Source organism: Sceloporus occidentalis, unplaced genomic scaffold (genome assembly GCF_023333645.1).
Source record: "Sceloporus occidentalis isolate IW3139 unplaced genomic scaffold, rSceOcc1.0.p SCAF_5, whole genome shotgun sequence".
Taxonomy (NCBI): Eukaryota; Metazoa; Chordata; class Lepidosauria; order Squamata; family Phrynosomatidae; genus Sceloporus; species Sceloporus occidentalis.
Genome location: NW_028316985.1, coordinates 163,665,095 through 163,692,958, shown reverse-complemented (window position 1 = coordinate 163,692,958; position 27,864 = coordinate 163,665,095). Strand labels below are relative to the sequence as shown.

At 38.7% G+C, this 27,864-nt stretch overlaps 1 protein-coding gene across 7 annotated transcripts in view; it reads left to right on the top strand.

The window, feature by feature from the left end:
• The window catches only part of LOC149313078 (nephronectin-like), an 81,554-nt gene that overhangs the window by 31,990 nt on the left and 21,700 nt on the right, over positions 1 to 27,864 (top strand). For 2 of the 7 annotated variants that reach the window (XM_089526018.1, XM_089526017.1), the window contains 6 exons: positions 7,907 to 8,026; positions 8,806 to 8,925; positions 11,442 to 11,576; positions 16,801 to 16,923; positions 18,908 to 19,024; positions 20,343 to 20,801. In XM_089526018.1, coding sequence (XP_089382144.1) covers positions 7,907 to 8,026; positions 8,806 to 8,925; positions 11,442 to 11,576; positions 16,801 to 16,923; positions 18,908 to 19,024; positions 20,343 to 20,801 — 1,074 coding nt within the window. Of the gene's footprint in view, positions 1 to 1,295; positions 1,458 to 3,279; positions 3,373 to 7,906; positions 8,027 to 8,805; positions 8,926 to 11,441; positions 11,577 to 16,800; positions 16,924 to 18,907; positions 19,025 to 20,342; positions 20,802 to 27,864 lie in introns of all 7 variants that reach the window. The other 5 variants (XM_089526022.1, XM_089526019.1, XM_089526024.1 and 2 more) reach the window with 4 other exon arrangements.

Sequence of the window (27,864 nt, the reverse complement as noted above, 5' to 3'; positions counted from 1 at the left end):
CAGAGGATGCCTTCAAACAGAGATTGTGCTTTGACATCCTTTCAGGCAGAACTGGGGCATCATTAGGAGGGTGCAGGGAGAGCAGACTGCACTGGATGACACCACTACTCCTCAAGGGTCCAGGAGGTGGGGAGAGGTACAACTCAGTGAGCAGAGAAAGGAGACATCCATTTGCTCACTTATTTGTAGTGAGCAAGTGTACATCGCCTTTCTCCACCTACCAAGCAACACTACATCCTTTGAGCTGGCTTAGTGGGTGGAGAAAGGTCCTCCAAGCTTGGAGCTTTGTAGTGGTGGTGACACCTTCACCAGCTCATGAACTCACCTGGTTGTGCAACTACTACACTGGCCTATGTGGCCACAAGGCCACTCCTTCAAACAAACCCAGTAGGTGCTGCAGAAAGGAGATGTTGGCTTGCTCAAGGAGAGCCAGTGATCATGTGTCTGTCCATCTCTCTTCTTTCTCTGATGCCCGCTGAGCCTGCTCAAAGAGGTGGCCTTGTACGACACAGGCCGGCAGAACATCCACACTACTGGATGAGCTTAGAGGCTGCCAAAGGTGCCACTGCTTACTGGCACTTCCAAGCTTCAAGCAGAAAATGGGGGCAGATAATGATCCTCTAGGCTCAGAACTTGATGGCATGGTATCAGTGTGGCTTGCCGGTCCACAAGGTCACCTAGCATCTGCTCCATCCCCCCATCGGGGGACAGGTGCCACTGCCATGCCTGTGCTGTGGTCCTTTTTTCTTTTGCTCACAGCTCAAACCTCAGTGGCAGCAGCACAGCAGTGACTCCTGAACTTATCCAGTAAATTCTCTCTTGTAGGGAGACCATTGCCAGGTTAGCAGGTGGATACTATTAGGTGGCCTTGCTGGAAAATAGAAGATGCTTTCAAATAAAGGACTGGACTTTAGCAGCCATTCAAGGGAGACTGTCATTTGTAAAGTAGGTTATATAGCCCTCCTAATTTAAAGCATTCTATGTGATTTAATGTGCAGATGTTTTAAAATGCAGTTAGCACCAACTGCATGGAAGGGTTTGATGATCCACTGAGGGATTTCTTCAGTGCCCAGATAATATATTCTTGAACAACATTAGTGGATGCAAATATTAAATTCCCTTTCATGCTTGCTTAAACTTGGAAATCAGATCTCCTCTGATTATTGTATCTTCCTCAAATAAAGGGTCTTTTGGTGGCAATGAAATTGGATGGAACTATGAAACTCTGCCAGTTTCTTTTAAGTGGACTAATTAATGTAATCCAGGAAATTGCCATTATTTCTTTATTCATTTAGACTATGTACCCTACTCTTCAGCTACAAAGAGCGAGATTGCGGATTGCTAATTTGACAGTTCTCTTCCCTTTACAATATGAAAAGATATGACACAAAAGGAGAAGGAAATGGCAGTGGGGAAGAGGATCAAGTCCACCAGATACTGCCAGTTCTCCTTCCAAGGTCAGCAGGGTGGCAGTTGGAATAGAGGAAGTGTCCTCCATCTGCCTCTGGGGCAAGGCATGGTGGGGGTATACCTGCCTCTTCTTCTCTCGCTCTGAGGCCCTCATTTTTATTCTTATCTCTAAATGGTCAGTATGTATACAAGTATGCAGGTACAGCTATAGGACAGATAGAGAAAGCTATAGATGCAAACAAACATACCAGGGGATTTTCAAGGCAGTAAGTGGAAGAAAATTGTAGAGCATGAAATTTAACCTTTATATTTCTTTATACTCCTTGCAAACTAAATAAAGGAATCATGAAATGGGACCATGATGTTTATGTGACTTAGGGGCTCGACAGATGGGTGACTCAACACCGCCTGTTTTTGCCCAAAATGGAGGCCACGGCAACCAGATGCTGCAGCTTTTGGAAGGATGAAAAATAACTCACTTCCTGATGGGTTCTTTTTGTGTCCCTGAAGGGGTGCCATTGGTGTGTACAGGTGCGCACCAAGATGGCATCCGGGTGGTGGAACTAGGGCTTGGAGCGTGTGCATGTTCTGCCCTAGTTCAACCCTAGTTCGCCTGCAGGCCCTGTACAGGCTCTTAATTAATTAGTTGGCATCCACATTCCCCTTTTCCTGACTTACATTAGTGGAGCTGTAGCAATTAAAATAGTTACTTCTAGATGAACAAAATGTTTTTAGTACATGATAAGATCTGCCCAATACTGGGATAGTAAAACTGTAAACCTATACACAGTTACTTGGCAATACCTTCCACTGAACCCAATGCAGCTTGCTTTTGAGTAGTTAGGTATAGGATAGCATGGTTAATAAGTTAATTCCTGTTCCGTGGGAGAGTTTGTGCTGTAAACTCAGCGAGCAGTTAAACTCCATTGAGGAAACAGAATGTCCATTGTGTACATACTTAGCATTTGTCTGTTATTTTGCCACAATTTGGGGTGGTGGTGGTGGATGGAAGGGAGAGTGAGAGACTGGCTTGTAATGAATGAATTTGTAACAGGGCTGGAGAGAAAGGGGCGGGGGGAGAGCTCTGATTGAGGTTGAATTTCAAAACATCATACCGAGCTATAGTTCATTGAAATAATCACCATTCAAAAACAAACCCAGGTTAATCAAATTCTATACTCTCTAATTTAATTTCTATAACTAGAAATTATATCAGCAGATGTGTAGTCTCATTCTTAAATTTGCTGAGATGATAGAGGTGTGGAGTAGATGGATAGCTGGACAGAAGGATCAGAGAGTTGGCAGATAGGGCAGTTAACTGGCCTTGGGCACACTAAATTTCCCTTGTAACAATTCTATAACTGTTATGAAAAATTAACATGGTACTCGTGTTTGATTCTAGAATCGAAAAGCCACATGCTCTAATCAAGAGATCCTTTGGTGCAAATACAGAGGTCTTACCTGTTGGGGATCTTGTATTTAGTGTAATGTTGCAAGGACAGTCCTTCATGCAGAAAAAGAATGTATGCCTGGAGTTATTCATGCTCCACTTTAATGAATGCATACACGAGTTTGAGGTAAAGTTGAACTGTTACCATGAAACAGTGAAAGTAAGCCCTGTTCTGGTGAGAAGCTGATACTCTGAGTTGTGATTTTATACACAAAAGTAGTTTACTACTGAACTCAACCACCACATATGGAGATAGGTTCCTATGCCCCCACATTATCTCCAAAATTTGTGTCCTACAATTTTAGATAGATGTACATGTGTCATGTACCATCTATTTAACACTTTTAGACGGTGTTCTTTGATACTTTACTGGGTCTTGACCTTTGACTCTTCTTATGCCTTCTTCTCAACTGGTGAAGCTGAGCACCTGTATTCAACTTCATATGACTGGCCCAGTGAACCACCTTTTTTCAGCCCTCTTGATCATCATGCAACAAATTTCCCATGGAGGGGTGAGGAAAATCCTTTACTTAAGGTGGTACATTCCTTCCACCTGCACGGCTTCAAACCTACAGTGAAACTTCTTGCAAATATGCTGAAAGGACAATTAACTTCTTCTGGCTGCCACATAAAAGCCCTATGTATGCTTGGCATGCAGTGCAACTGAGCATTGACACTTCCTTGAGGCCCTAAACCTCTGTTCTAGAAAAGCTTGACCTTTGACAATTCTTTCATTTGTGCTTGTGCTACAGTCTTTCCAAATACATGCTGCTTTTTCTTAGCTCTCTTTTAAACCAAGAAATATGTAGCTTGCTTAAACAGGTTTAAGAGAAGGGGAACAAGAATCATGTAAAATGATTGTAAATATGTGTAAAATGTACTGTGGGACTGCCAATAATACATATTGGATTGTATAAGACATATACAGTACAGCAAATTTGGGCTATATATGCTTTCTTGATATAGGTATTAATATCTGACGAAGAGGAGCTATATCCAAGTCTTCGCATATACGGCATCCTTGGCTCAAACGCTGACATATCTAGTTAGCAGCATATGAAGAACACAAGAAACTGCCTTATATCAAGCAATACCATGTCCATTTAGACCAGTATTACTACATTAACTGAGTGACCATAGGTCTCCGGGTTTCAGCCATAAGTGGTTTCAAATCTATCTGGAGATGTTAGATTCAGGTAGTAACTGCTGAGATAGAATTCTGCTTGAGAATCTGCAGAGCCACTGCCACACAGCTATAGTCATCCTTCCCCAATAGTGGTGCCTATTTCCCTTGGGCAGACTATTGATGTATCTTATTATTGATCTTTTAGAAATGTTATTGTTCTAACAAATGACTACCAAATTAAATTGTACAGGCAAATGCTTCGGTTGGTGTTGGTGTTGTGGAATTGTAATGTATCTACACTTCAGATTACAATCTCATGATACTATTAGTTTGTAATTAGCCCCAGCCTAGCAATCAGCAATATATCCTAGCCTTCCCTGTAGGAATGTCTTCTCACTAGTGTCAAGGCAGCTGTTATCTGGAACTTCAGATGTGACATAAGACTTCGTAAGTCCCTCTATATCTTTAAATAATAATCATTCTTATGCCCTGGGGCTGTTATCTTCCCCTTTATCCTTTCTGAGTTCCCTTTTAAACCAATTACCAATTATGTTCACCAACTGGTAATGTAAACCATTACCAATTATGTTTACAACTTGAGGGAAGGTCCAGTACTAACTATAAGATTAGAAAAATGGAGGCAGGCTTTATTGGACTTCTTTCCTAAGTATGTTGTATTTTTCCTTCTGGCATTGCTACTTGCTTAATCTTCTTTGAGGGTTGTGCATCCAATCCACAAAGCCAACCATACAGAGAGGGGTGGTGTCTGGAGCCTGGTGGGTTTTGTATTCTTGGAGAGAATGAACAAACAGGTATTGACAGCATGGAGAAGGACCACATAGCCTTGGACCAAACAGGAGATAGAGGTCAACCCCAGCAAGTGCTCCGTAATGCAAGAAACAGTGTTCTCCCTAGAAGGATTTCAGCTTCAAAGCATTTGCGTTATGAAGATGAAAAACAGGGATATTGTTATGTGATTAAGTGGCAATCACATTTCGTTGTGACATGTAGTACATGGGTCATTACTGAAGACGGACTATTACACCAGCTATTAGTTATATTGAAATACAGCAACTCACAAGTTCTCTTTTCTGAAGAATGGTATGCAATCACATTAACCATCTCTCTTCTTTTAGTGCAATGCCCAAGCTTTGCAGCCTGCGCTTATGTTTGAGATTGCATTTTCAAAATGCCACAACAACCAGTCTGCTAAATGCTCTTCCATATTCAGCTTTGATGTGACTATATTATTGTGTTTTTGTTGTTGATTCCCACTCCTAATCCCATCTGTATAATTGCAGCATTTAAGTGTGAATGACTTCATTGCCAAATTATTTTGTTCTCAGAAAACAGCATAAATTGGGCTCATTAAAACAACTTTCACATCCCATTAAAAGTTTCATGGACAGCAGAAAAGTAAAGAGGGGTTGTAGATGATCTGAAAAAATTCTGCAAGTCTTTGTAACTGTGTATTGTACAAGAAGCAAGTGGCAAAGTTCTGCTTTTTCCTGTTCCAGAGAGCATTTATTCTGAGTGAGCTGTTTAGGGAACTCATGAAACAATAAATAGAGAAAAGATGTTTGTCCACCTTTTTTAAAAAAAACACTCTGTGTGTGTGTGTGTGCGTGCCACTTCAGTAAGAGTTCTCCCATGCTACATTTGCTCTTCCATCAAACAATTCTCTAATGTTAAGCTGTCTTGCAAACATTAGCTTAAACCTGTTTTTAAAAAATCCAGTTTTTCGTTAAAAATATATAACAAAGATATTCTTGTGTATGGTGTCATGGGTAAGGGTCTGAGTTACAAATCAGGAAGTTCTTACAATCAAAATATTATCCTACCTTTCCCTTTGGAATAAACAGATAATAATATTGATATAACTTAGGTGTTGTTTAAACAGCTGAAATGGAAGGACAGTACAAGGAACACTGTTCAAATGAGACATTGACAAAGGGTAATTCCACAAAATCCTGTGCCTCATCATCACCATCATTTCATTTTTATCTCACACTTTCTCCATTACTGGAACATAAAGTCACTTTAAAAATTAAAATAAACACAGTTAAAACACTAGCAGAGGCATAAATAAAAACATACTAAAACATAATATGAAAATGTTCTTAAATGCTACTTATAGAATTAAAACCAATTAAAATGAATCCATTAAGATCAGCGAACAATAAACTTAAATACCTGGTATGCCTATGTTTCCCTGTGTTGTATCATACAATGTTGGGAAACCATCACTTTCTGGATGCAGCCTGAGACTTGCTTCTGGGCATAATTTTTCTACCAGAGAAAGACTTGCCTGGTGTGTAGGTATTCCTATGCTTTAATGGGAGTAGTCATGGGAATGGGAAAGGAGACCGCCTGACTTACTGGGCCAGCCTGGTTCCCACGTTGGGGAGCAGTGGCTTGCTGGCTGCACTTCTCTCAGCTTGGTGCAATCCCAGAATGGCTCCGGTCGGCGCCATTCCCAGCTCAGCTTTTCCCACCCACCATCTTTCTGTTGGGAGTGGGGTTTGCTGTCACAACTTCAGGGGCGGTAGCATAGGTCTTGGATCTGGTGGGCGTGGTTTCTAGGGCTGCATAGCACTGGATCGGGAGTCCAAATGGGACACAGGGGTGCTGAGAGCGATGTGGTGTTGTCATTGCTGGGGCAACATTGATTCAGCATCCCCTGGTAACAAGGGACAGAGATGCGAACAATCGCATGATTGGTTACCGGAGTTCAAATGGCTGATTAACTAGTCAGTCAGCCTCTTTGTTATCCTGAAGTTTGGCCATGATGGGTTCCATCGATCAATCTGGGATTGATGGATGGCAGATCCAAACCTCATGCTTTGTAGTCAACCCTATGTTATGGTTGTTTGTAGTTGTTTACAATAAAAGTTATGGCCTTTTCTCTTCCAATTGCTGTATGTTGTGCTTATTCCAGCGGTGGCTCCCCTTCCAAGGCAATTGTGTATAACATAAAGGATTTTAATGTAACCAGTGGAAAAAGTAGTAGAGCCAATGAGAAGAATACTACTGAAGAAAAGCCTACTATAAAGACATTTTGAGTGAGATGATGAAATTGTGTGAAATGGCTAAAAGAATGGAAAAAACTTCCCACACAAACCCCCAAAGGTAGCCCTAGGCTGGGCCTAGGCCTTTGATCACTTAAATTTTATTTGTCCATATACAAGGCCTTACAAAATCTAACTTGCAGGTGTAAAACATTTCCCATCTGGGAAGAGGAAAAATCATTCAGTATTCTTTGATGTAATGGAATTACAGTGAAGACCCTTAATTCAACCATATATTGGTTCTGGACAATGCATGGAACACCAGTACAAGAAAATAAATCTTACCCTAAGCACATTTTGCAAGAGGTCACACTGTTAAAGTATTAAACAAAGTATTGGCAGCATGGGTGCTTCCATTGACAAATAGATTAAATGATTAAGTAAAACCAGCAGAAATATTCAATACACATTTAATTAAAATGCAACAAGTGATAGAATATCAGTGGAACAACATATTAATACACTTTCCCGCAAAAACATTTAAAACATTATTCTAAATCTATGTCGTGGCAGCAGAGCCCTCTGACAGAGAAGGCTTAATGTCTCACAAAACTATAATTACCAGAATTCCACAGCATTGAGCAATGGCAGTTAAAGCAGTGTCACATTGCATTATTTCTTCAAGGCAGAGGCAGTCTATGATTCTGTGATTAGTAACACTTTGTGCATATTGTCCTTCCTATTGCATAAAGGGGAATATATCATAGGAATCAGTTTAGGGTCCAGTCCCTATTAAAGGCTGAATTAAGTCATTAAGAGAACCTGATGGCAGTCATTTTCTGCAATTCTAAAAATGCTAATACCTAAATCCTGTTCTGTTTTTGTTTCCTCTTCCTGTCTCTGCCTGATTAGATCTCAATGAGTGTGGACTGAAACCAAGGCCATGCAAGCACCGATGCATGAACACCTATGGGAGTTACAAGTGTTACTGTCTGAATGGATATATGCTTATGCCAGATGGATCATGTTCTAGTATGTCAATGTCCTTCTGCATGGTTTTAGACAAAATTAAATCTCTTGTTTAAAAAGCAATAGCAACATTGGTTAATTAAGCTAATAGATATGATAAAAATTGATAAACAAACGATGATGATTCAAGGAAGCTCACTTGAATGATACGAGGAACAATGGGTGAAAGTAATAAAATGCTGGAAAGAAATGGGGTGATAAGACATAAGCATAAAATATTAAAACTTTATGTAATAAACTTCTGTTAGAAGAATGAATTAAGAATATTTATAAAAAGATGCAGAGAAATGGTGATTAATTGTTTCAAAGAGTTCTTATTTAAGGAAATTAGTGAAATATTTTTGATTGGTGAAAGATGGAAATAAAGGAAAAGGGGAAATTTAGATTAGATTTTATGGAATATTAAAAATGACAAAGTTAATCGTGTACTGATGGGAGGAAGATGCACAATTGTAATTTTTTTTAAAAAAAGCAACATCAACAGATTTTTAAATATAAAACATAAACTTGGTTAATGGAAAAAAAGAAGAAGAAGAGGCTGTATTGGTATCACAAGTTACATGAATGTAGCCATTCCTTGACTCACAAGTATCCCATTTGAGAATGAGAGAAGCCTTAGTACATATTCTCCAAAAAGTTTATGCCTTTCCTATTAAAGTCAGCTGTATTTTGTCCATTGGCTTCCTATGTTCCTAAATTTCACTTAGACATTATTAAAAAGCCTGAACAGACATGCAACCTGACACAACATTTTTAAGATGATGATGATGATTTCTCCATAGATGCCCTCACATGTTCAATGGCAAACTGTCAGTATGGCTGTGATGTAGTGAAAGGGGAGATTCGCTGCCGCTGTCCTTCTCCAGGTTTACAGCTGGCTTCTGATGACAGAACTTGTATAGGTATGTGAAAGAGATAAATATGTTCTTGTATTAGTTTTCTCTCATGAGCAATGGGACATTCCAAAGAGCCTTCATGGTTAATTTTCATGTCTAGGAAACAAAAGAAGTCCTTATGTAGTGATCTGTTTATTTGCAAATATTATATGAATGTGGAAATAACAATATAGGCAGCATCAGATTCACCACAATAACAGTCAGTTCCCTGTTCCATAATGATTTATGTTGTCATGTTTTATTTAAATAATTGATGCAGTATGTCCTCAAGACAAGCATGCACAGGAATAACTATGTATGGGTTTGTAAAAGTGCGTGGCATAATGTTGCCATGAGTATAAAAGAAACACATATAGCCAAACAAACAAACAAAAAATGAATAAATTCAATGACTCTGACTTTAAGTAAAAAACCCAAAAAACCCAGCTACCATAGTGAGTGATCTTATTTGCAAGCATTACAGAAAAGAACTGAATAGAGGACGGGTCTTGAAAAGAACAGATTGTCTGGCACATTTCATGAACACACTTTCTAGGGAGAAAAAGAAGTTATGCTACTAATCTTACCCTGGTACAACAGTTGAAACAACTCACTCAGGAACCTCTGAGGACCATTATTCTTGAAATGTGTCAGACAAATCTTGAAACGATAATATATTGCTGCTTTTAAGCACCACTTGAGGATTTCCCTGTTTCCTCCTTTAAAAATATACATTAAAAATCTTTTTTGATGCCACTCATGACTCTCTTAAAACCAGTATTTGACAAAACATCTGGAGGAACACACTACTCAGGACTGGGAAACACACTGAGCAGTGACATTATTATACACTATAAGCCAAAGGTGCTGATCTATAAAGATCTGAACAGTTTGGGACTTGTCTTATCTGAAGAATATGATTTCTTCTATATGTTCCTGTTTTATTCTTAAAATAATCTTTGGAAGTTCTCTTCTGTGTGCCAATGTGATTAGCAGGGAAAAGGCCTGTTTCTCACTCTGTTGTGTATACAAAACCCTCCCTAAGGAGTTCTACTTGGTATCTTTATTGTATACATTCAAATACCAGGCTAAGATTTTCTACTTTTGGCAGGTATAATAATACTTTAATATGATGATTAATATAAAAGGTATAATAATGTTTTAATATAATCAGAATATTTTAATACTGAAATTCGGTGTTGATGCTGATTGTTTTGGGTTTTTGACTGAGTAGGGTCAGTCGGTTCAGGATTGTTTCAGGTCAAAGCCAGAGACTTAGTTCTGATCTGCACTGCAAAAATAATACAGCTTGACACCTTTTTAACTGCCATGACTCCATACATGACCACATGGCCAAAGGTGGAGGTGCCACCCTGCAGGTAGCCCTCACTATCATCTGAACTAAGACCAGAAACAGAAAATGCAGGTCTATGACTAACATCTTCAGTTTCTTTCGCTTGTTTGCCTGATGAAGAAGCCAGTGTGACTTCGAATGAAGGTATCATTGTTTGGATGTTATTGCCTCCATGCAGTTAATTCTGGAATTTATAGTTTGTTGTGGCAAACTCATAAAACTACAGATCCTGGAATTCCATAGCACTTAGTCATGGGAGTTAAAGCAGTGTCAAACTGCATTATTTCTGCAGGGCAGTTTGGACCTTAGACAGCTCCTGGTGAAGTCATTAAGCATTATGCATTAAGTAGTAACTACAGCTGTTCACAGCTTTTCATTCAAACACTTACACACACATAACACAGAAAGCGGGAGGCATATTTTCCTGTTTGGAAATTCAGAAAGAAATGTTAGTTAAAGGGACTGTTCCCAAATCAAAGTGAAATGATGGAATTATTTCTTCTTACTTATTTAGGGAGATGAGATTACGAACATTACATCTACCCTACTAATTTCTAGCCAGAAAGTGGATGCAGAGAATAGTGGAGGATGAACCCTGGTGTCACAGTGACTGGGAGGGAAGGAGAAGTCTCAGTAAATTCAGTACATTGATCATGGTTCTAAAAGTGAGCTGGCAATTTCTGCACAGTCTTTTCCTTGAGACTGGAGCTGAGGTCACCAAAACTGGAGTATTTGCATCTTTATTTCCTGCTTGGAATGACCCACAAAAACTGGAGACTCAGTTCCAGACTCCGAGATCTGGCAATTCTGTTCCTGAGGACAGTTGGCAGTATAAACTAACTAAATCAATGTGCTCTGTTTGGTAGAGAGGTAAGATTAGACAAGCAAGTGAGAGAGAAAGAACAGTTGAGCATTGCTATGTCTTAAAAATTAATTCAGATTTTCAGCATGGGAGTTAGTAATGCAATTCCAGAGCCAAAGGTCATTTCCAGATAAGATTTAGGACCTTTCAGTTCCTGTAAGATAAGCATACCAGGACCTCCCAGTTGCTAGTAATGCATGCAAACACACACATATGCATATGTCTGTGCAGCCCTCAGCCAATATTGTCATCCTTGGGGCTGAATAGGTTGTGAACTCCTGACATAAATTTTGTTCCTGCAAATAATTCTTGGTTTTCTGTTTGTAGATGTTGATGAATGTGCCACTGGGAGAGTTACTTGTCCCCGATTCAGGAAATGTGTCAATACATTTGGAAGCTATATTTGCAAGTGTCACAAAGGCTTCGATTTGATGTACATTGGAGGCAAATACCAGTGTCACGGTAATTAAACTAATGTTAACAAAACAGTTCCTAGAGGAACACTGTGAACATGCATTTGCATTTTTTACACCATGCCCATCTGTTTTACAGAAGAACTGTATGTTATGGCAACAGGAACACAAAATTGCCACTATCTTCTGTAATGTACATGACAACCTGTGTTGTTTTACCAGGAAGGTTCCCACCTAACCAACAGCCATATCAGTCTATTTCTTCCTCAGTATCCCACTTTGTTGTTTACCCCAGGGGGGGAGATGGGAGAAGAGAAATGGGAAATGATATCATGACACAGCTTAAGTGGTGTTGTATATTATAGAGATGGTAATGTAGAACTTGAGATATGTTGTTTTTGGTGGAAGTTCTTTTTTTCCTCATGCATAATGCATACATCTCATACATAATGCCCTGTTAAAATACAGTAGCTGTTATTTGCATCCAGCTAATATTGTTGTCTCGGTTGCTTTCCCAGTTTCACAGGATTGTGTGTGATGGAATGAAGCATAGAAAAACTATGAAGGCTAAAACAGTGCAGATACTATCAGTGTGACATCCTTTGGCACCTATCAAGAAGCCATTACACTGCTAAGTGCCAGTGTTAATGCCTGAATCTTAGACTGATGCTCACCTCATGTCCTCTCCTGTTTTGAGGGGGCCCTAGAGGATTGATCTAGCTGTATTTGTGTCATTTTAGCTGTGTCTGTTTAAATTTTTGTAAACTACCTTAAGTCCCAGACTGGAAGAAGGGATGATGATGATGATCATCATCATTACCATGATCATGCGTATAGTTTGTCTGCATATAATTGGTGGGTATATAAGACTACAATGGTGCCAAAATGATGACATAGGCTGCAAAATTAATTCAAATTGACACTCCTTTAACAGTCATGGCTCCATCCTATGGAGTCCTGGGATTTGTAATTTGTTGTGCACCAGAACTCTTTGACACAGAAAGCTAAATATCCCACAAAACTACAAATTCATAGCATTGAGCGATAACAATTAAAGCAGTGTCAAACTGCATTATACCTGCTGTGTAGATGCAGCTATAAAAATCCTATGGGATTCAAACTAGCCAAGAATTAGAACATAACATGCCAGACATAATTGTGGTTGTGAAGAAGAAAGCTTGGATTACAGATGTAGCAATACTAAGGGACAAGATGATCAACCCCCCTCCCCCCAAAAAAGGGAAGGGATTATGAAATATTGATATCTTTGAGATTCAGCACTTTTGGGCAAAGAAAACCACTGTGGTTCTGGTAGCGGTAGTTGGTCTGGGATGGAATAGCAATACAGTTGGAATGACATCTCCATAGATAGGATCACAATAATATAATTACAAAAAGCAGCACTACTGGGAATGTACCACATTATCCAATGTTATCTCATTCAGTCCTAGATTCTTCAGTCAGTAATACAGGTTGAGTATCCCTTATCTGAAATACTTGGGACCAGAAGTGTTCATGATTTCAGATTTTTAAAAATGTTTTGGAATATATTGCGCGCAGATAGATAGATAGATAGATAGATAGATATCTTGGAGATGGGAAATCTTAATCTCCAAGTCTGAAAAAGCCCTCCCTGGACCCCCTGGTGAGAAACAATTATAGACTGGTCTCCCTGCTGCCATTCTTGGGCAAGGTGATCGAGAGAGCAGTCGCCTTCCAACTCCAAGCTGTCTTGGATGAAACTGATTATCTGGGCCCATTTCAAACCGGCTTCAGGGTGGGATACGGAGCTGAGACTGCCATGGTCGCCTTACTCGATGATCTCCGTCTGGGCATCGACAGGGGAAGTGTGACCTTGTTGGTGCTTTTGGACATCTCAGAGGCTTTCGATACCATTGGCCACGGTATCCTTCTGGAATGCCTGAGGGAGCTGGGCATCAGGGGCACTGTGCTCCAGTGGTTCCGATCCTACCTCTCAGGCAGATTCCAGATGGTGCGGCTAGGGGACACTTGCTCCTCTAAGAGGGAACTGACATCTGGTGTCCCTCAAGGAGCTATTTTGTCCCTCATGCTGTTCAACATTTACATGAAACCGCTGAGAGAGATCATCCAGAGATATGGGGCGTGGTGTTATCAATATGCTGATGACACCCAAATATGTTTCTCTATGTCTCCAACTGATACAGGGACAAAGGATGGCATCTCTCCCCTGAATGCCTGCCTGGAGTCGGTAATGGGCTGGATGAGGAAAAACAAACTCAGATTGAATCCAGAGAAAACAGAAGTACTTGTGATAGGCTCCTTGGGTCTAAGGAAGGAAATTTGTCAACCTGTCCTGGATGGGGTCACACTTGCCCTGAAGGACGAAGTTCGCAGTTTAGGAGTACTTCTGGACTCGTCCCTGCAATTGACATCTCAGGTAGATGCGACGGCCAGAAGTGCTTGCTATCAACTGCGACCCTACCTAGACCGAAGGGACCTTGAAACGGTGGTACACGCTCTGGTAACCTCTCGTCTAGATTTCTGTAATGCGCTTTACATGGGGCTACCCTTGTAACAAGTTCGGAAGCTTCAGTTAGTGCAAAATATGGCAGCCAGATTGGTCATCAAGGTTTGACCATATTACACTGATCTTAAAAGATCTTCACTGGCTCCCGATTTGCTTCTGGGCACAGTACAAGGTGTTGGTTATTACCTATAAAGCCCTACATGGCTTGGGCCCGAGTTACATACGGGACCGCATCTCCCTATATAATCTGCCCCGCATTCTTAGAACATTGGGCAAGAACTTATTGGAAATAGTAACCTCCAAGTACGTTACTACTTCGCAAAGAGCTTTTTCAACAACGGCTCTGAGACTTTGGAACAGTCTTCCTGAGGAGATCCGCTCGGCGGCTTCATTAGAAACATTTAGAAAAGCAGTCAAAACCGAGCTTTTTAGCTGAGCATACCCCCCTGATATGAATACCCCCCAGATATGAATGATATGCCCCTGTCTATGTATGATCCCTGCCTTGCTTGTTGATGCTATTGTTATTGTCTGATGTTGGATATTTATTGTTTTTAGCTGCTTTTAATTGAATTTTGAGGTAAACACTTTGTGCTTTTATTTAGTCTGTAACCCCACTTCGATCCACTGGGAGAGGCGGGGAAACATAAATAAATTTATTATTATTATTATTATTATGAAATTCATTTCTGTTCTGTATATACCTTATATATACATAGCCTGAAGGTAATTTTATATACAATATTTCAAATAATTTTGACCATGAAACAAAGTTTGTGTACACTAAACCCTCAGAAAGCAAAGTTGTCACTATCTCAACCACCTATGTGGACAGTTTTTGATTTTGGAGTATTTTGGATTTTAGCATTCCGGATAAGGGATTCTCAGCCTGTACTTGGTAGGCTTTGAAACTGATAATAATGATTGTGGAGGTAACAAATAGGTGGGTCCCTTTCTGAGAACTCGCCAAAATAGATAGGGTGATGCTGGATTAGTGGCACTATCAGAGAGTAAAGTGGAACAGGATGAGTTTCCCTTATCTGGAATTCTGAAATCCAGAATACTCCAAAATCCAAAATGTTTTTCATGAGGTGTCTGAGATAGTGACACCTTAACTTTTTGATGGTTTATAGCACACAAACTTTGTTTCATGTACAAAAGTATTTTAAATATTATGTATAAACTTCCTTTTGGGCTCTGTGGATAAGGCATATATGAAACATAAATGAATTTTGTGTTTAGATCTGAGTCCTATCTTCAAGATATATTATTAACTACAGTTGGCCATATACATTTGCATCTTTGAATTTTCCAGATTTGATTCAAGTTTTTTTCTAGGAATCTCTAGGTCCTTCTGTGCAGCTTTCGCAAAAGTTGACCACAGAATCATGCTGGAGGGCCTAGAGATTCCTAGAGAAAACACTTCTCTAGGCATGATTCTGTGATCTGATGTTAACCATAGAGTTGTGCTGGAGGACCTAGAGGTTCCTAAAGAGGTGTTTTGTCCGGTAAAAAAAGTAGTGTTTTATTAGCATTTTTTTCCACTTTCACGGGGGTCCTGCATCCCTAACCCCAGCAAATGTGGAGGGCCCACTATATATGCAAATATTCCAAACTCCAAAAATACCCAAACTCCAAAACACTTCTGGTCCCAAGCATTTGGATAAGGAACACGACCTGCATTGAGATTCAGCCACTGGTTTCAGAAAAAATAAATAAAGGGGGAGCAAGAACAGCATTGGCCACATCAAGTATTGAGGTCCTGGCAGTTGCCTGGACCTGCCAGATGCTAATACTGTCCCTAGTTGCTATTTTACCATAATTGCATAGGGGTTGTTATTAATTCCCCAAGAGTAATTATGTGTAACACACTTTAGTACTAATGTAGTTGGTAATTTGATCTTGATGGTAATGAATGTTCCCAATCAGCTTGCTTGACAGATTCCACTTAAATTTGTGTGTTGTGGAATACTAATTTAAGATCTACTGAGATTTAGGGGCTAAGAAGTTATAGAAAGAATATTTGTTTTAGCTTCTGCAGAAACTTATTATAGTGAAATAGTTTGTGAAGCCTTGGAAATCTTAATGTAGATTATTTTCTGAAAAAAATAATTTAAGTTCTCTTAGCAAGATTTACTTTCATGAAGACTTATGCACAGAGCAAAGCTTATGGTTAGCAAAATAACTTAGCTGACAATCCCTGTGCAAACATGTATCAGCATTCCCATTTATTGGAGAATTATTCAAGAGGAAGAGCTTTTTACCAGTTCCAGTCCTGATAATTTGTGATTCCTGGGATCATTGCTGAATAATACCCCTGACTAAGTTATCACTGTAAGGTTTTTTGATAACCAGTGAACAACCACAATGTGGATTTTTTTCTTTTCTTTTCTGTGCCAATCCTATGTATAAGTCATAATACAAATGCCCTAAAAAAATGAAAAACCCAACAAGCTCTGAGCTATTCCTTCTTGGTGTCCTCTACAAAAGACCTCTTTAGAAACCCTACACTAAATAGATCAAGAATAACTGCAGAAGGTCACTGCCAGAGTTCATTTGGAACATGTTATTAGGGGACCAGAACATAAAATATAACTTAAATTAGTAATTTGTTCAATTCTTTAATGATCAGTATTTCAAAACAAGTTTATGATTTAGTTCAGTTTTTTGATGAGAGGGAAGAAGATGATTTTACAAGTAATGTGAGGACATTATAACTTGCATCACATAAAAAAGGCTTTTATGTTTTGCTTACCTGTTGCAGATGTAGATGAATGTTCACATGGCCAATATCAATGTGGAAATTTTGCACAATGTTACAACACACAGGGATCTTACAAGTGCAAATGTAAAGATGGATACAGAGGTGATGGAATGAACTGCATAAGTAAGTAATAATCCTTTTCATCTTGCATTCCAAATCCAAATGAGATGGGAAGAAAAATTTATTGTGCAATAAATTGTGTGGTCCAGTTATGTCCATCTCAGTTTCACTGAGCAATTTTAAAGGAATGGAGAGTATATTTAAAGTTTTATGAGCATTAATATACCAGTGTAAAAATACATTTCCTCACACTTCATTTTTAGAACTGAAATCCAGTGAACCCAGTTTGGAGTCTCATTCTGTACATTGCTCTAATTCTTTTAATGGTCTGCAATCTGCTGTTTGCTTTTAGCAGGCATATGATCTGTTTCCCTACATCTTTGCTGTAGGTTATTAACACTTTCATGGCATGCATTCTGCAAGGTTGTTTTCAGTTGTTAACATCTGTAAGGGATTTTGGTTCCAATAATGATATCATATTGATCATCCACTAAGTAATATTACCTTATCACGCCAAAGAAGGAATCCTTCATACTGTATATACTCATGTATGAGTCTAGAAACTTTAGTTAAAAAATTGCCCACAAAAAACTGAGTCGACTTATCCACAGATCAATGTAACTACTGTAACTCGTACAAAAGGAATCATGCTCTGATGAAAGGCAAAAGCGTAATATGTCCTGGAAGCACTGACACCCCCCCCCCCCCCTTTACTCTCTCATCCAGCCAGCCTTTAATGTGAGCACAGTTATGCCTGCTGGAATTTTATAAATTCTTTGGCATTGTTTTCCTTCCCTTCATCCTTTGTATTCTTTGTTCCATGCACCTAAGTTTTACCCTTGACTTATCAACGGGTCATATCAAAATTCATACCCAAAACCTGCCCTCGACTTACATGTGAGGACGACGGATAGTCGAGTATATATGGTATATGTATTTTTCCCTTCTTTGATCTAAAAGCTAAATTGATTTTCTTTCTATTCATACTTATTTCTGCTGGTCACACAGGTGGATCATAACTGATTATTTCCTTAAGCTAGTGGAGAGCTCCTGTAGCTTAGTGGCAGCGTGTGCACTATTAATTAAATTTATACAGCACTTTTCTGCCAGATATATCCTGAAGTCAATGAACGATAACAAAATACAGATTAAAAACTAAATGCAAATTAAAAACAACAAAAGACAGTTCCCAACCCATTAAACACTGTTCATTAGGATACCAGCTTACATGCCAGTGGGGTCATTGAATTAAAAAGTACCTTGTCTGCCAGAATATGGCAAGAGAGTGGAAAATTCCCTTGGGAGGGAATTCTAGACTCTGGGATCAACCGTTCACAAGGCTCTTTAGGTTCAATTCCTTGTATTTCAGGTAGCAGAGCTGGGAAAATCCTGTACCTGAGACCTTGGAGGCCTAAACTGGACAGTGCTGAGCTTAGAAATTTCTTTATAAAACCCTTCATTGCCTAGTAGTTTTCTCCTCATACCCAGCTATTTCTCATAACAGTTGCTTTAATATGTCGGCATTCTAAGTCAGGTTGTGTAGCCTGTGGTCCTCTGGATACTGTTGGACTCAAATCCTCATCAGCCCCCATCAGCATAAACAATGGCCATGAGTTAATGGCTTAAAGCTAATCAGCACCTGGATGACCACAAGTTTCTTACTCAGTCCTAAGGACGTTTGCATGGTACAATTGCTACTGATATTCCGGGCCATCTAGTTGTTTCTATTTCCTGCATGTATTTGGCAGCATATGGCAACATTTTAAGAGAGATCTAAGTTTTATACAAGTAAAGATGTTTGTTCCTGGGCTTTACTTTTTGGAAGTAATTTTTTTGCATGTGAACAATGCGAACAAGAATCACATTTGTAAAGATGTGCTTGCTTCTGAGTTGTGTACAAACAGGAAGTTGGTCATGAGACATGCATGTAAGAGTTTGCCAGATTTGAACCAGTGATTTTATGAAAATAAGTTAAAACTCAATGGAGATCTCTTTATTTGGAGAACTCAGTCTGTAGCCTCGCTGATAGTACTGAATTTTTCACCAGCTTTCGCTGCTATTGAAAATGAGACGGGTTTTGGCTCAGCTGAGGCACATGGCAGAGGTGAACAGGATCCTTTTAATGTGGTACTCTCTGAGACGGCATCTCAGAGGGAGATGTGGGGTAAGGGACAGTCTCTGTGTGTCTTGGTACAGTTCCTAATGCAGTGAAGGTTCAGTCCTTGTTACAATTTTGAAGGTTAGAAAGCCAATATAAAGGTTGCAATAACTTATAAATAATCTCTCATAGCTGGGATTACATTGTCTTCCAATTCACTTTTGTGGGAAAGTAAGATGGTAATGTAGCTTTTAATGTAGAAGGTCCTAGAGGCTGACTCAACACTAAGTCCTGTTGAATTCAGCATGATCTCAAGTGTTTTAAAGATTGTCATTTGTACTGTCTTAAGCCTAACATGTTAACAATATAAGTTGTAACTCAGGGAATTAGCATTGCAACATGTATTAGATTTGCTAGGAAGAAGTTGCTGAATTCTCCAGAATGAAATTTAGAAAACTGGTAACCTTGTAAATTAGTATTCATGGGGACATCACCATGCAGCATTGCTATGCCATGCGACACCATAATGTATAGCATGTATATGGGTAAAACTGCAGAAGACACGTAATTTATAATAAAAATGTGCCAATGAAATTATATACTTCTTTCAGGAATATATATCCATTTACTTAAGCACAGTATAGCTGCAATAACATAATTGACTACATAAAACATGGTAGTTTAAGTCAATATATGCAGTTCATATGCTCAGTTTTCCCCCTCTTTGAATAATTATCTGTAAGTGTTGTCCATTTTATTCAGATGGTCTTGTATGGATATCTGTTTTTGTCTTGCCCAACACTACCATGCTTATAAATTCTTGAAGAGATAATATCAAGGCAGTTGCTTATTACATAATTCCCCATCTGGATGCATCTTCCAGATGTGCAGGACTACAACTCTATATTCCCCAGAAAGCTGGAAGCTGTAGTCCGATCTATCTGGAGGGCATCCAGATGGGGAACTATGCTATTAAACAACTGCCTTTTATCACTATAGAACTTTGTAACAACTTTCAAGATACTTGATGCAGCACAGCAGAAGAAAGTTGTAATCCAAAAATGTTATCATAGGATAGTGTTTTGACAGTATTATGAAATAATGTACTTTCTTTACCATAAGTTTATATTGCCACATAGACATAGAAATAGTTATCATTATTCACATGTAAAATGTAAAGGAGAAGAAAAGGCATTAGCAAAAGGTATGCATAAGATTTTGGTGCAATACTTTTGATATAACCCTGTCTCAAAATAAAGGAGAGCTCAGGTCTTACTCTCAGTGACATTAGCATTGGGTGGAGTTAGCCTTGCATTCAGGGAAATTTGCTTATTTCCTTTGCATATAGAGATGACAGTTCTCTCTATCTCCTCTTCACCCACAGTTATTCCGAAAGTCATGATTGATCCATCTGGTCCATATCATGTATTTAAGGGCAATACAACCTTTCCTAAAGGCAGTGGTGGGATGACCAATAGGATACCTGAAACTGGTGTTACAAGACAACCCATCAAATCACCACATATACCAGCCATAGCTACAGCAAAGCCTTCTCCAAGGACAGTCAGGCCAACCCAAAGGCCAACCATGAAGCCAACACAAAGACCATTTACCAGGTTTGTAACAAAGCCTGCAACAACAAGACCAGCTTTGAAGCCAGTGACAAGATCTCCGCCAGAGACAAGACATCCAACAACACCCCCAACTCCACCAAAGCCTATAACAACAAGAATATCAAGAGTTACAACTCAAGAACCACTAGATGAAACAACGACTTATCAGGGCTTTACAGTTGACAACAGGATACCAATTGATCCTCAGAAACCACGTGGGGATGTGTTTAGTAAGTAGCACTGATTTTTTTTTTTTTTTTAAAAATACCTGTGAAGTGTGAAAAGCTGTCTGTGGGAAACTTCAGACGTCTCATGTGTAAAACTTGCAAATAGTTGTAACTGTGATTTGTTTCTATTCCAGGCTTGGTGCTGTAAGAAAAGCACATAACTCAAGCATATTGTTGCACATGTTTGATATACTGTACATCTGGTGTATTACATGATTGAGTGGAATTTATCAAGATATCTGAACTATGACACACTTTTGAATTTGTCATGGAAATTTTGGCAACATCCAATGTGTAAGGAAGGCCTAGATTAACATTTCAGAGAGCCAGCATGGTGTAGTGGTTTGAGCATTGGACTAGGACTCTGGAAGACCAGGGTTTGAATCCCACTCAACTATGAAAACACAGTAGTTGACCTTGGGTAAGTCACACTCCTTCAGCCTTCAAGGAAGACGGTGTCAAAGTTTGACACTGCCTTCCTTGAAAGCTGAAGCAGTGTGACTCCATCTGAATAAACCTTGCCAAGAAAATCTTATATCAGAGCTGACTTGAAGGCACTAACAACAACAACAACAAAGATTAGAATTCCTGAGTAGTCATTGTTTAATATATATATATGTTGAGAACTGAACAAGTTGCTGTGATATGAGACATTTCTTAAATATTATGACTGAGCTGAAAAAGACACCAAGTAAATGGACATCTTGGTGCCATTTTTGGACCCAAATCTATTTTTGAGTGTAATCTTTTGAAAAGTATGGTACTTTTCTGCACGGGTTCACGTAGCCATCCCTGAGGTATTTATTGCTAAGCAACTGCAAAAATCACATTAAAAATAACTCTTGATTCCTTCTTTCTGGAATGTGCCCACCAAAAGAGAGACATTTAAAGCTCATGGTTGTAAAGACACTCTTTGCATGAGGAAGTATCATTTACAGAGCTGTACTGAAAGATATTGCACTACTTTTATGCCAAGTTGACTTCATGCCACAGACGACATTTGCTGGCTTGTGCATTTCAGCATGCCTGCCAAGAAATAACCAGTACCCTGTTTCATCTTTAGTAGTACAATGTTAATTATAGAACTTGGGAGGGTGTTTGGATAAGTCTTACTGTTCAGGTTCATAAACAGTAACATTGCTGAGCTAAATGCAATCTGATTTTTGTTATCTTACAGGAGATAGACAAGTACATTCCTTGATGGCTTTAGGAGTGAATTTGGCTTTATTTCAGATATTCCTTGGACTAGAAGTTCCCCTCTTCCCCAATTATCTTAGAGGTTTTCTGCTCCCTGAAACAACTGTTTGGTTTCATTTTTGTTCATCTGAACTGCTATCACAGTAAATTAGGGTAGAGGATTAAAATACTAAGAAAGTTAAATTCATAGTCTAAGAACTGAGCTAGAAGGTGTATCTACATGACACAGATACGTTTCATGTCATTTTAAATGTATGGCTTCATCTGAGTGAATTATGCTATTTGTAGTTTGCTGAGGTACTTTTTTTAATTTAATTTAATTTAATTATTTTATTATTAAAACAGTACATGAAAACACTATATACAAAATAACCATACATCTACTAGAACTAAAGAAAAACACAAAAACCAAAAATAAAACATCACCCACACACACACATATATATATATATATATGTATGTATATATGTATATAAAAGACAAACGAAAAATACATTCATCCTAATCATACACCACATGTTAGTCGCATTATTTACAACAAGAGGAAGAGTAGTCTCTTCCTTACCCTATATCAGACCTTTAACCTACAACTTCTATTCCTTCCCAGAACCCCTCTTATCTCTCTCACTTCTCTCTCCAGCTTATCTTCTCTTTTACATGTCAATCTACCTACCTACTCTTACCTTCTTTCACTTACTTCTTCCTTCCTTCTGAACCTTAACTACACTATCTTCCCCATCCCTTTCTCTCTTGTCTTCACTTCTAACTTAGTCAACCATGCCCTTTCTTACACACATACCTAACATACAAAGTGACTTCCTTTCACCAGTATTTGTTTCATTCTTGACTGATATTGCCTTTCTTAAAAAAAATGTGAATTTAATCGTAGATCCACTAACCCTCACCTAAATTCATTATCTATAACAGCACTCTAAACATAAACTTAAATACCTATGTATAGATAAGATATTTATCACATATAACATGTTGCTATCTTACCCCATCTGGATTCTAAAAATTTAAAAACTTTCGTCCAATCTTCTTTTGTCTGATCACTTGACTTTTCTTTGACTATTTGTGTGAGGTATTTTGAAGGTAGCCTCCAAAGGCAGGGATTCTGGAATAAATCAGTTTAATTCTTTAGGAAAGCCAGAACACAGGGTATTTTGGGAATGTGATTTAGAGCTCTTTAGCAGATAATTTTGTATACCTTACCAAGTTCCAATATTCCTTAGAATGGAGTTCTGACAATTAAAGTGATATGAAACTGATAAAAGTGCCATACAGATAATCTCATGTGTCTAGCCTTTGTAGAAGTTGAGATACAAGGCAAAATGTGTAATCATCATGCAGTGCAATAGTTTTTCAGGAAAGAAATCACTACTGCCTTTCAGCTTGTCTAGCCAATGAGAGAAACAACAGATGTGATTCCTATTTCATTTTGAGACCTTGGCGCTTTTAAAGTGTTGGGGTAAAGTCAGAAAAGCTAAAGCACAGAATGAACTCAGGTTTGCTAGAGAGGTTAAGAACAACAAAAATGGCTTTTTGGATATGTCTGCAGCAAAAGGAAATGGTAGGACCACTACATGGAGAAGATGGCAAAATGCTAACAGAGGACAGAGAAAAGGCAGAATTACTCAACACCTTCTTTGCCTCAGTCGTCTCAGAAAAGGAAAAGGGTGCTCAACCTGAGGAGCAGAGGACAGAATGGGGGGATTTCAGCACAGAATAGTAAAGTACAGGAATATCTGGTTAATCTAAAGGAATATAAATTTCCAGGACCAGATGAACTATATCTAAGGGTATTAAAAGAACTGGCAAATGTAATATTGGAGCCATTGGCAACAATCTTTGAGAACTCCTGGAAAACAGGAGAAGTCCCAGCAGACTGGAGGAGGGCAAACGTTGTCCCTATCTTCAAAAAGGGGAAGAAAGAGGATCCCAACAATTATCGTCCACTTAGTCTGACATCAGTACCAGGAAGGATTCTAGAGCAGATCATTAAATGATCTGTAAACATCTGTAAATGTCTGTAAACATCTAGAAAGCAATTCCATAATCACAAAAAGTCAACATGAATTTCAGAGAAACAAGTCATGCCAGACAAATCTGATATCTTTTTTTGATAAAATTACCAGCTTGATAGATGAAAGGAATGCTGTGGATATAGTATATCTTGATTTCAGTAAGGCCTTTGACAAAGTTCCCCATGATATTCTTGCAAACAGGCTTGTAGATTGTGGGTTAGACAAGGCAACTGTTACATGGATTTGTAATTGGTTGACTGGCCGAAGCCAAAGGGTGCTCAACAATGGCTCCCTTTCATCCTGGAGAGAAGTGACCAGTGGGGTCCCACAGGGCTCTGTCCTGGACCCAGTGCTATTCAACATCTTTATCAATGACTTGGATGACAGAATTGGGGGCATACTTATCAAATTTGCAGATGACACCAAATTAGGAGGAGTAGCTAATATCCCAGAGGAGGAGATGAACATTCAAAATAATAGACTAGAAAGCTGGGACAAAGTTAACAAAATAATTCAACACAGAGAAATGTAAGGTACTGCACTTAGGGCAGAAAAATGAGAGAAGTGACTAGTATGGTGATATAGGGTTCTGTCCTAGGCCCACTGCTAGGTCTTTATCAATGACTTGGATGAAACAATAGAGGGCATGCTTATCAAATTTGCAGATGTCACCAAATTAGGAAGAGTTACTAACGCCCCAGAGGACAGGATTAAAATTCAAAATGACCTTAATGGATTAGAAAGATGGACCAAAACTATAACAAAATGAATTTTAACACAGAGAAATGTAAGATGGCTTTATGACCATCTGTCAGGGATGCTTTGATTCAGATTTCCTGCATGGCAGGGGGCTGGACTGGATGGCCCTTGTGGTCTCTTCCAACTCTATAATTCTATGATTCTATGAAAGTGAAGAATGAGTCATTGATGTCTATAGTATCCATGCTGGCTGGGGTTTCTGGGAATTGTACTCTAAATATGCCCATGCTCCCCCCTCCCGACAATATAGTGCACTTTCCGTACATTAGTTCAGTAATCCTACTGTGTTAGGTCATTGTAATTGTTCCCATTTTGCAGATTGCAAGTGGGCATGAGGCTCAGCTTTGGTGCCTCATGTAAATTTTTAACCTTTGTGGATTCCTCCTCCTGAGGAATGGCATGCCTTTTAAACGTAAGCATCTCCTATAGCTGATAAACACACAGGAGCTCTGAAAGGATCAAGAAATGAAATCATTGTTGAGGTGAACAACACCCTTTGGACTTAAGTTGTACACCCTTCCATTACATGGAACAAAGCTAAGAAAAGTCTCATTTCCTTTCTATAAGGATACATGCTGATTAGCCCTTTCATGACTGACCACATTACTGAAGTAATTAGCACATAATCTATAAATGTGGTTGCCCCAGGCTGGGGACTAGAAAAGAGCAGAGGGAAGGAGAAAGAATGAGAGATGTTTCTGGTGTTACATATGTAGGGGAAGGACAGGAAAACAGGAGCACAGGAAAAATATCTAAAAATGACCTGTATGGCTATTTAGAAGCTAGAATTCTCAAATGAGGGACAAGAAGATGTCAATTTATGCACTCCTCTCTCCAAAAGCGGGCACAGATTTGCATAAAATTCACATATGCTAATATATATTGATAGATGCACATTTAGAAATAATTACTACAACTTAAATAGGTATTTAAATAAAATTGTTCAATTGGAATAAATTATATCTTTTCCTGAGGCCTTAGAGTAGCAAGGATAAAACTTGGGCTGGTAAATTAAGAGACAGTTTGTAAACAGGCGCATTCATAGCTTAAGGTAAAGTGGAATACTTGAAAGAGATTTCTGTATTATATATTAAGGTGAACATTCCTTTATCATTTCTTGTTAAGTACTGAAGCCTCTGTGGTGTGTTGTCTCATACTTCAACCCTGTTGCTAAAAGGTGAAAAGGTTGAAGAAAAGAGCTAACATTGTATTTGTAATATTGTAATATTACTAAACTATCTTGCCAAGTAAACCCCAGGATGGTGATAAGTGAGAAATTACTTGAAGGTACACAACAACAACAAGGGGTTTTAAGATAAGAAGTGTAAAAATATTTTACCCTTTTGTTTCCACAAATGTTAATACAGAACTTTGATTTAGAAGATAAGATAAATATTAGATATGAATGCATATATTACAGAGAAAGAAACCTCATTGCAATTATTTTACATGTATGTCCATGGGGCTTTGGTTTTCAAAAGTTCTGTGTGATTTTAAGCTTACTAAGGCCATTAATCAACAGAAAAATGTTTAGTTTGCAATTCTATACATCCTAAACATAGCAGCAAATTTCCTTGCACTCAGTGGGGCTTGCTTCTGAACAGACATCCTGTGGCAGATGGACTGGTGTACAGCAATCCATGGATTTCACTGTTATTATGTCACCAGTGATTTAGTACTACTACTACTACTCCCACCTCTCTCCATGGGTGGGTGTGGGAAACAGCAACAGATTAAAATACAACACATATCTGTTGAAACACATGGCATCAGGGTTTTTTTTTAAACTTATTAACAACTTCTGCATCCAAAATCTGTTTTAAATATGGTGAAACCCAATGTGTGGAGAAGATACTCAGAACATGCAGTTTAATCACAAGGCCTCCAGATGCTGGTATATACTTGCGGAGGCACAATCAGCATCAATCTCAACTCCATATTGTGGTAATGCCTCTATTAGACTCCTTCCAAGGGTAGATTAATATTTGTACTAATCACAGCTTTTCAGTTTGAGTCAGGACTCAGCCTCTTACCTTACTTACACCAGGCTACGACAGAGTCAGAGCTTCTTCTCAAGTTCCCAAACTTCTGGAGATGCTCAGAAGAAATAGAAATTGATCCTTCCATGTTTGATTCAAACCTGAACGCAACGAAAGGTCTCTGAATGATCTTGCCCATCGCCTGAGGGAAATAATCAATTCACTTCAGCTGGCTCCACTAAAGTAAGAAGAAGGAAGGGTAAACTCAGAGTAGCCATGAGCAGTTAGAAATTCCACTAGTTTGCTTAGAGTGGCAATGAAGAATACTGGGTTAATTGGGAGGATTATTTCAGATCACCTAGATAATTTTAACCAATAAATCAGTGTGATTAACTGTTTGACTTCGCAGGCCCAGTTTTAAACCTTGTTTCTGTTTAAATACTTTGTATTCATCATACTACAAAATCCAGGAATAGTTTTCTAAAAGGAACCGTAACTTCATAGTTGCTGACTTCCTTATACAGTTAATGAAATAGTTCTGTTCCTGAACATTAATATTTTTTAACAGAACGTTTGGTACCAGAGGTAGAAATGACATGGAAACAGTAGGTTACTGCATCACAAAATAAGAAAAAAAGCAAAAAAAAAAAAAAAAGCAATGCAACTTGTTTCAGCAAAGTTTTTATTGAAACCTAACTTTATGCACATGTGGAATGAAACAACCATGCCAAGTAAACCTTGCATAAATAAACAAAACCATTTTGAACTTTCTAGAAGTCACTTTAAAGCTTCTTCCAACATGTGGCCAAGGATGTTTTCTTCCAGTATGTTGGGGTAACTGGTGAAGCTGTCTAATTTGTTTTCCTCCATTCTCACTAGTTTGCTGTTTGTACATGCTCAGTAAAAGGTTTTTGAGACAGCTTCTGTTTACTTTGCCTGTTTTCAGAAGGCACAGGCACCTACAGTAGGATGAGCTAAAGTAGAATACTGCTATTTTTCTGCTCAAGTATTGTCGCACTGTTTGCTGCAGGCACACTGCTGCTCAGCTGGGCACTGAAAATCTGTGTTTCCTCCCAATGCCAATGCTGTTAAAATATCTAGAAG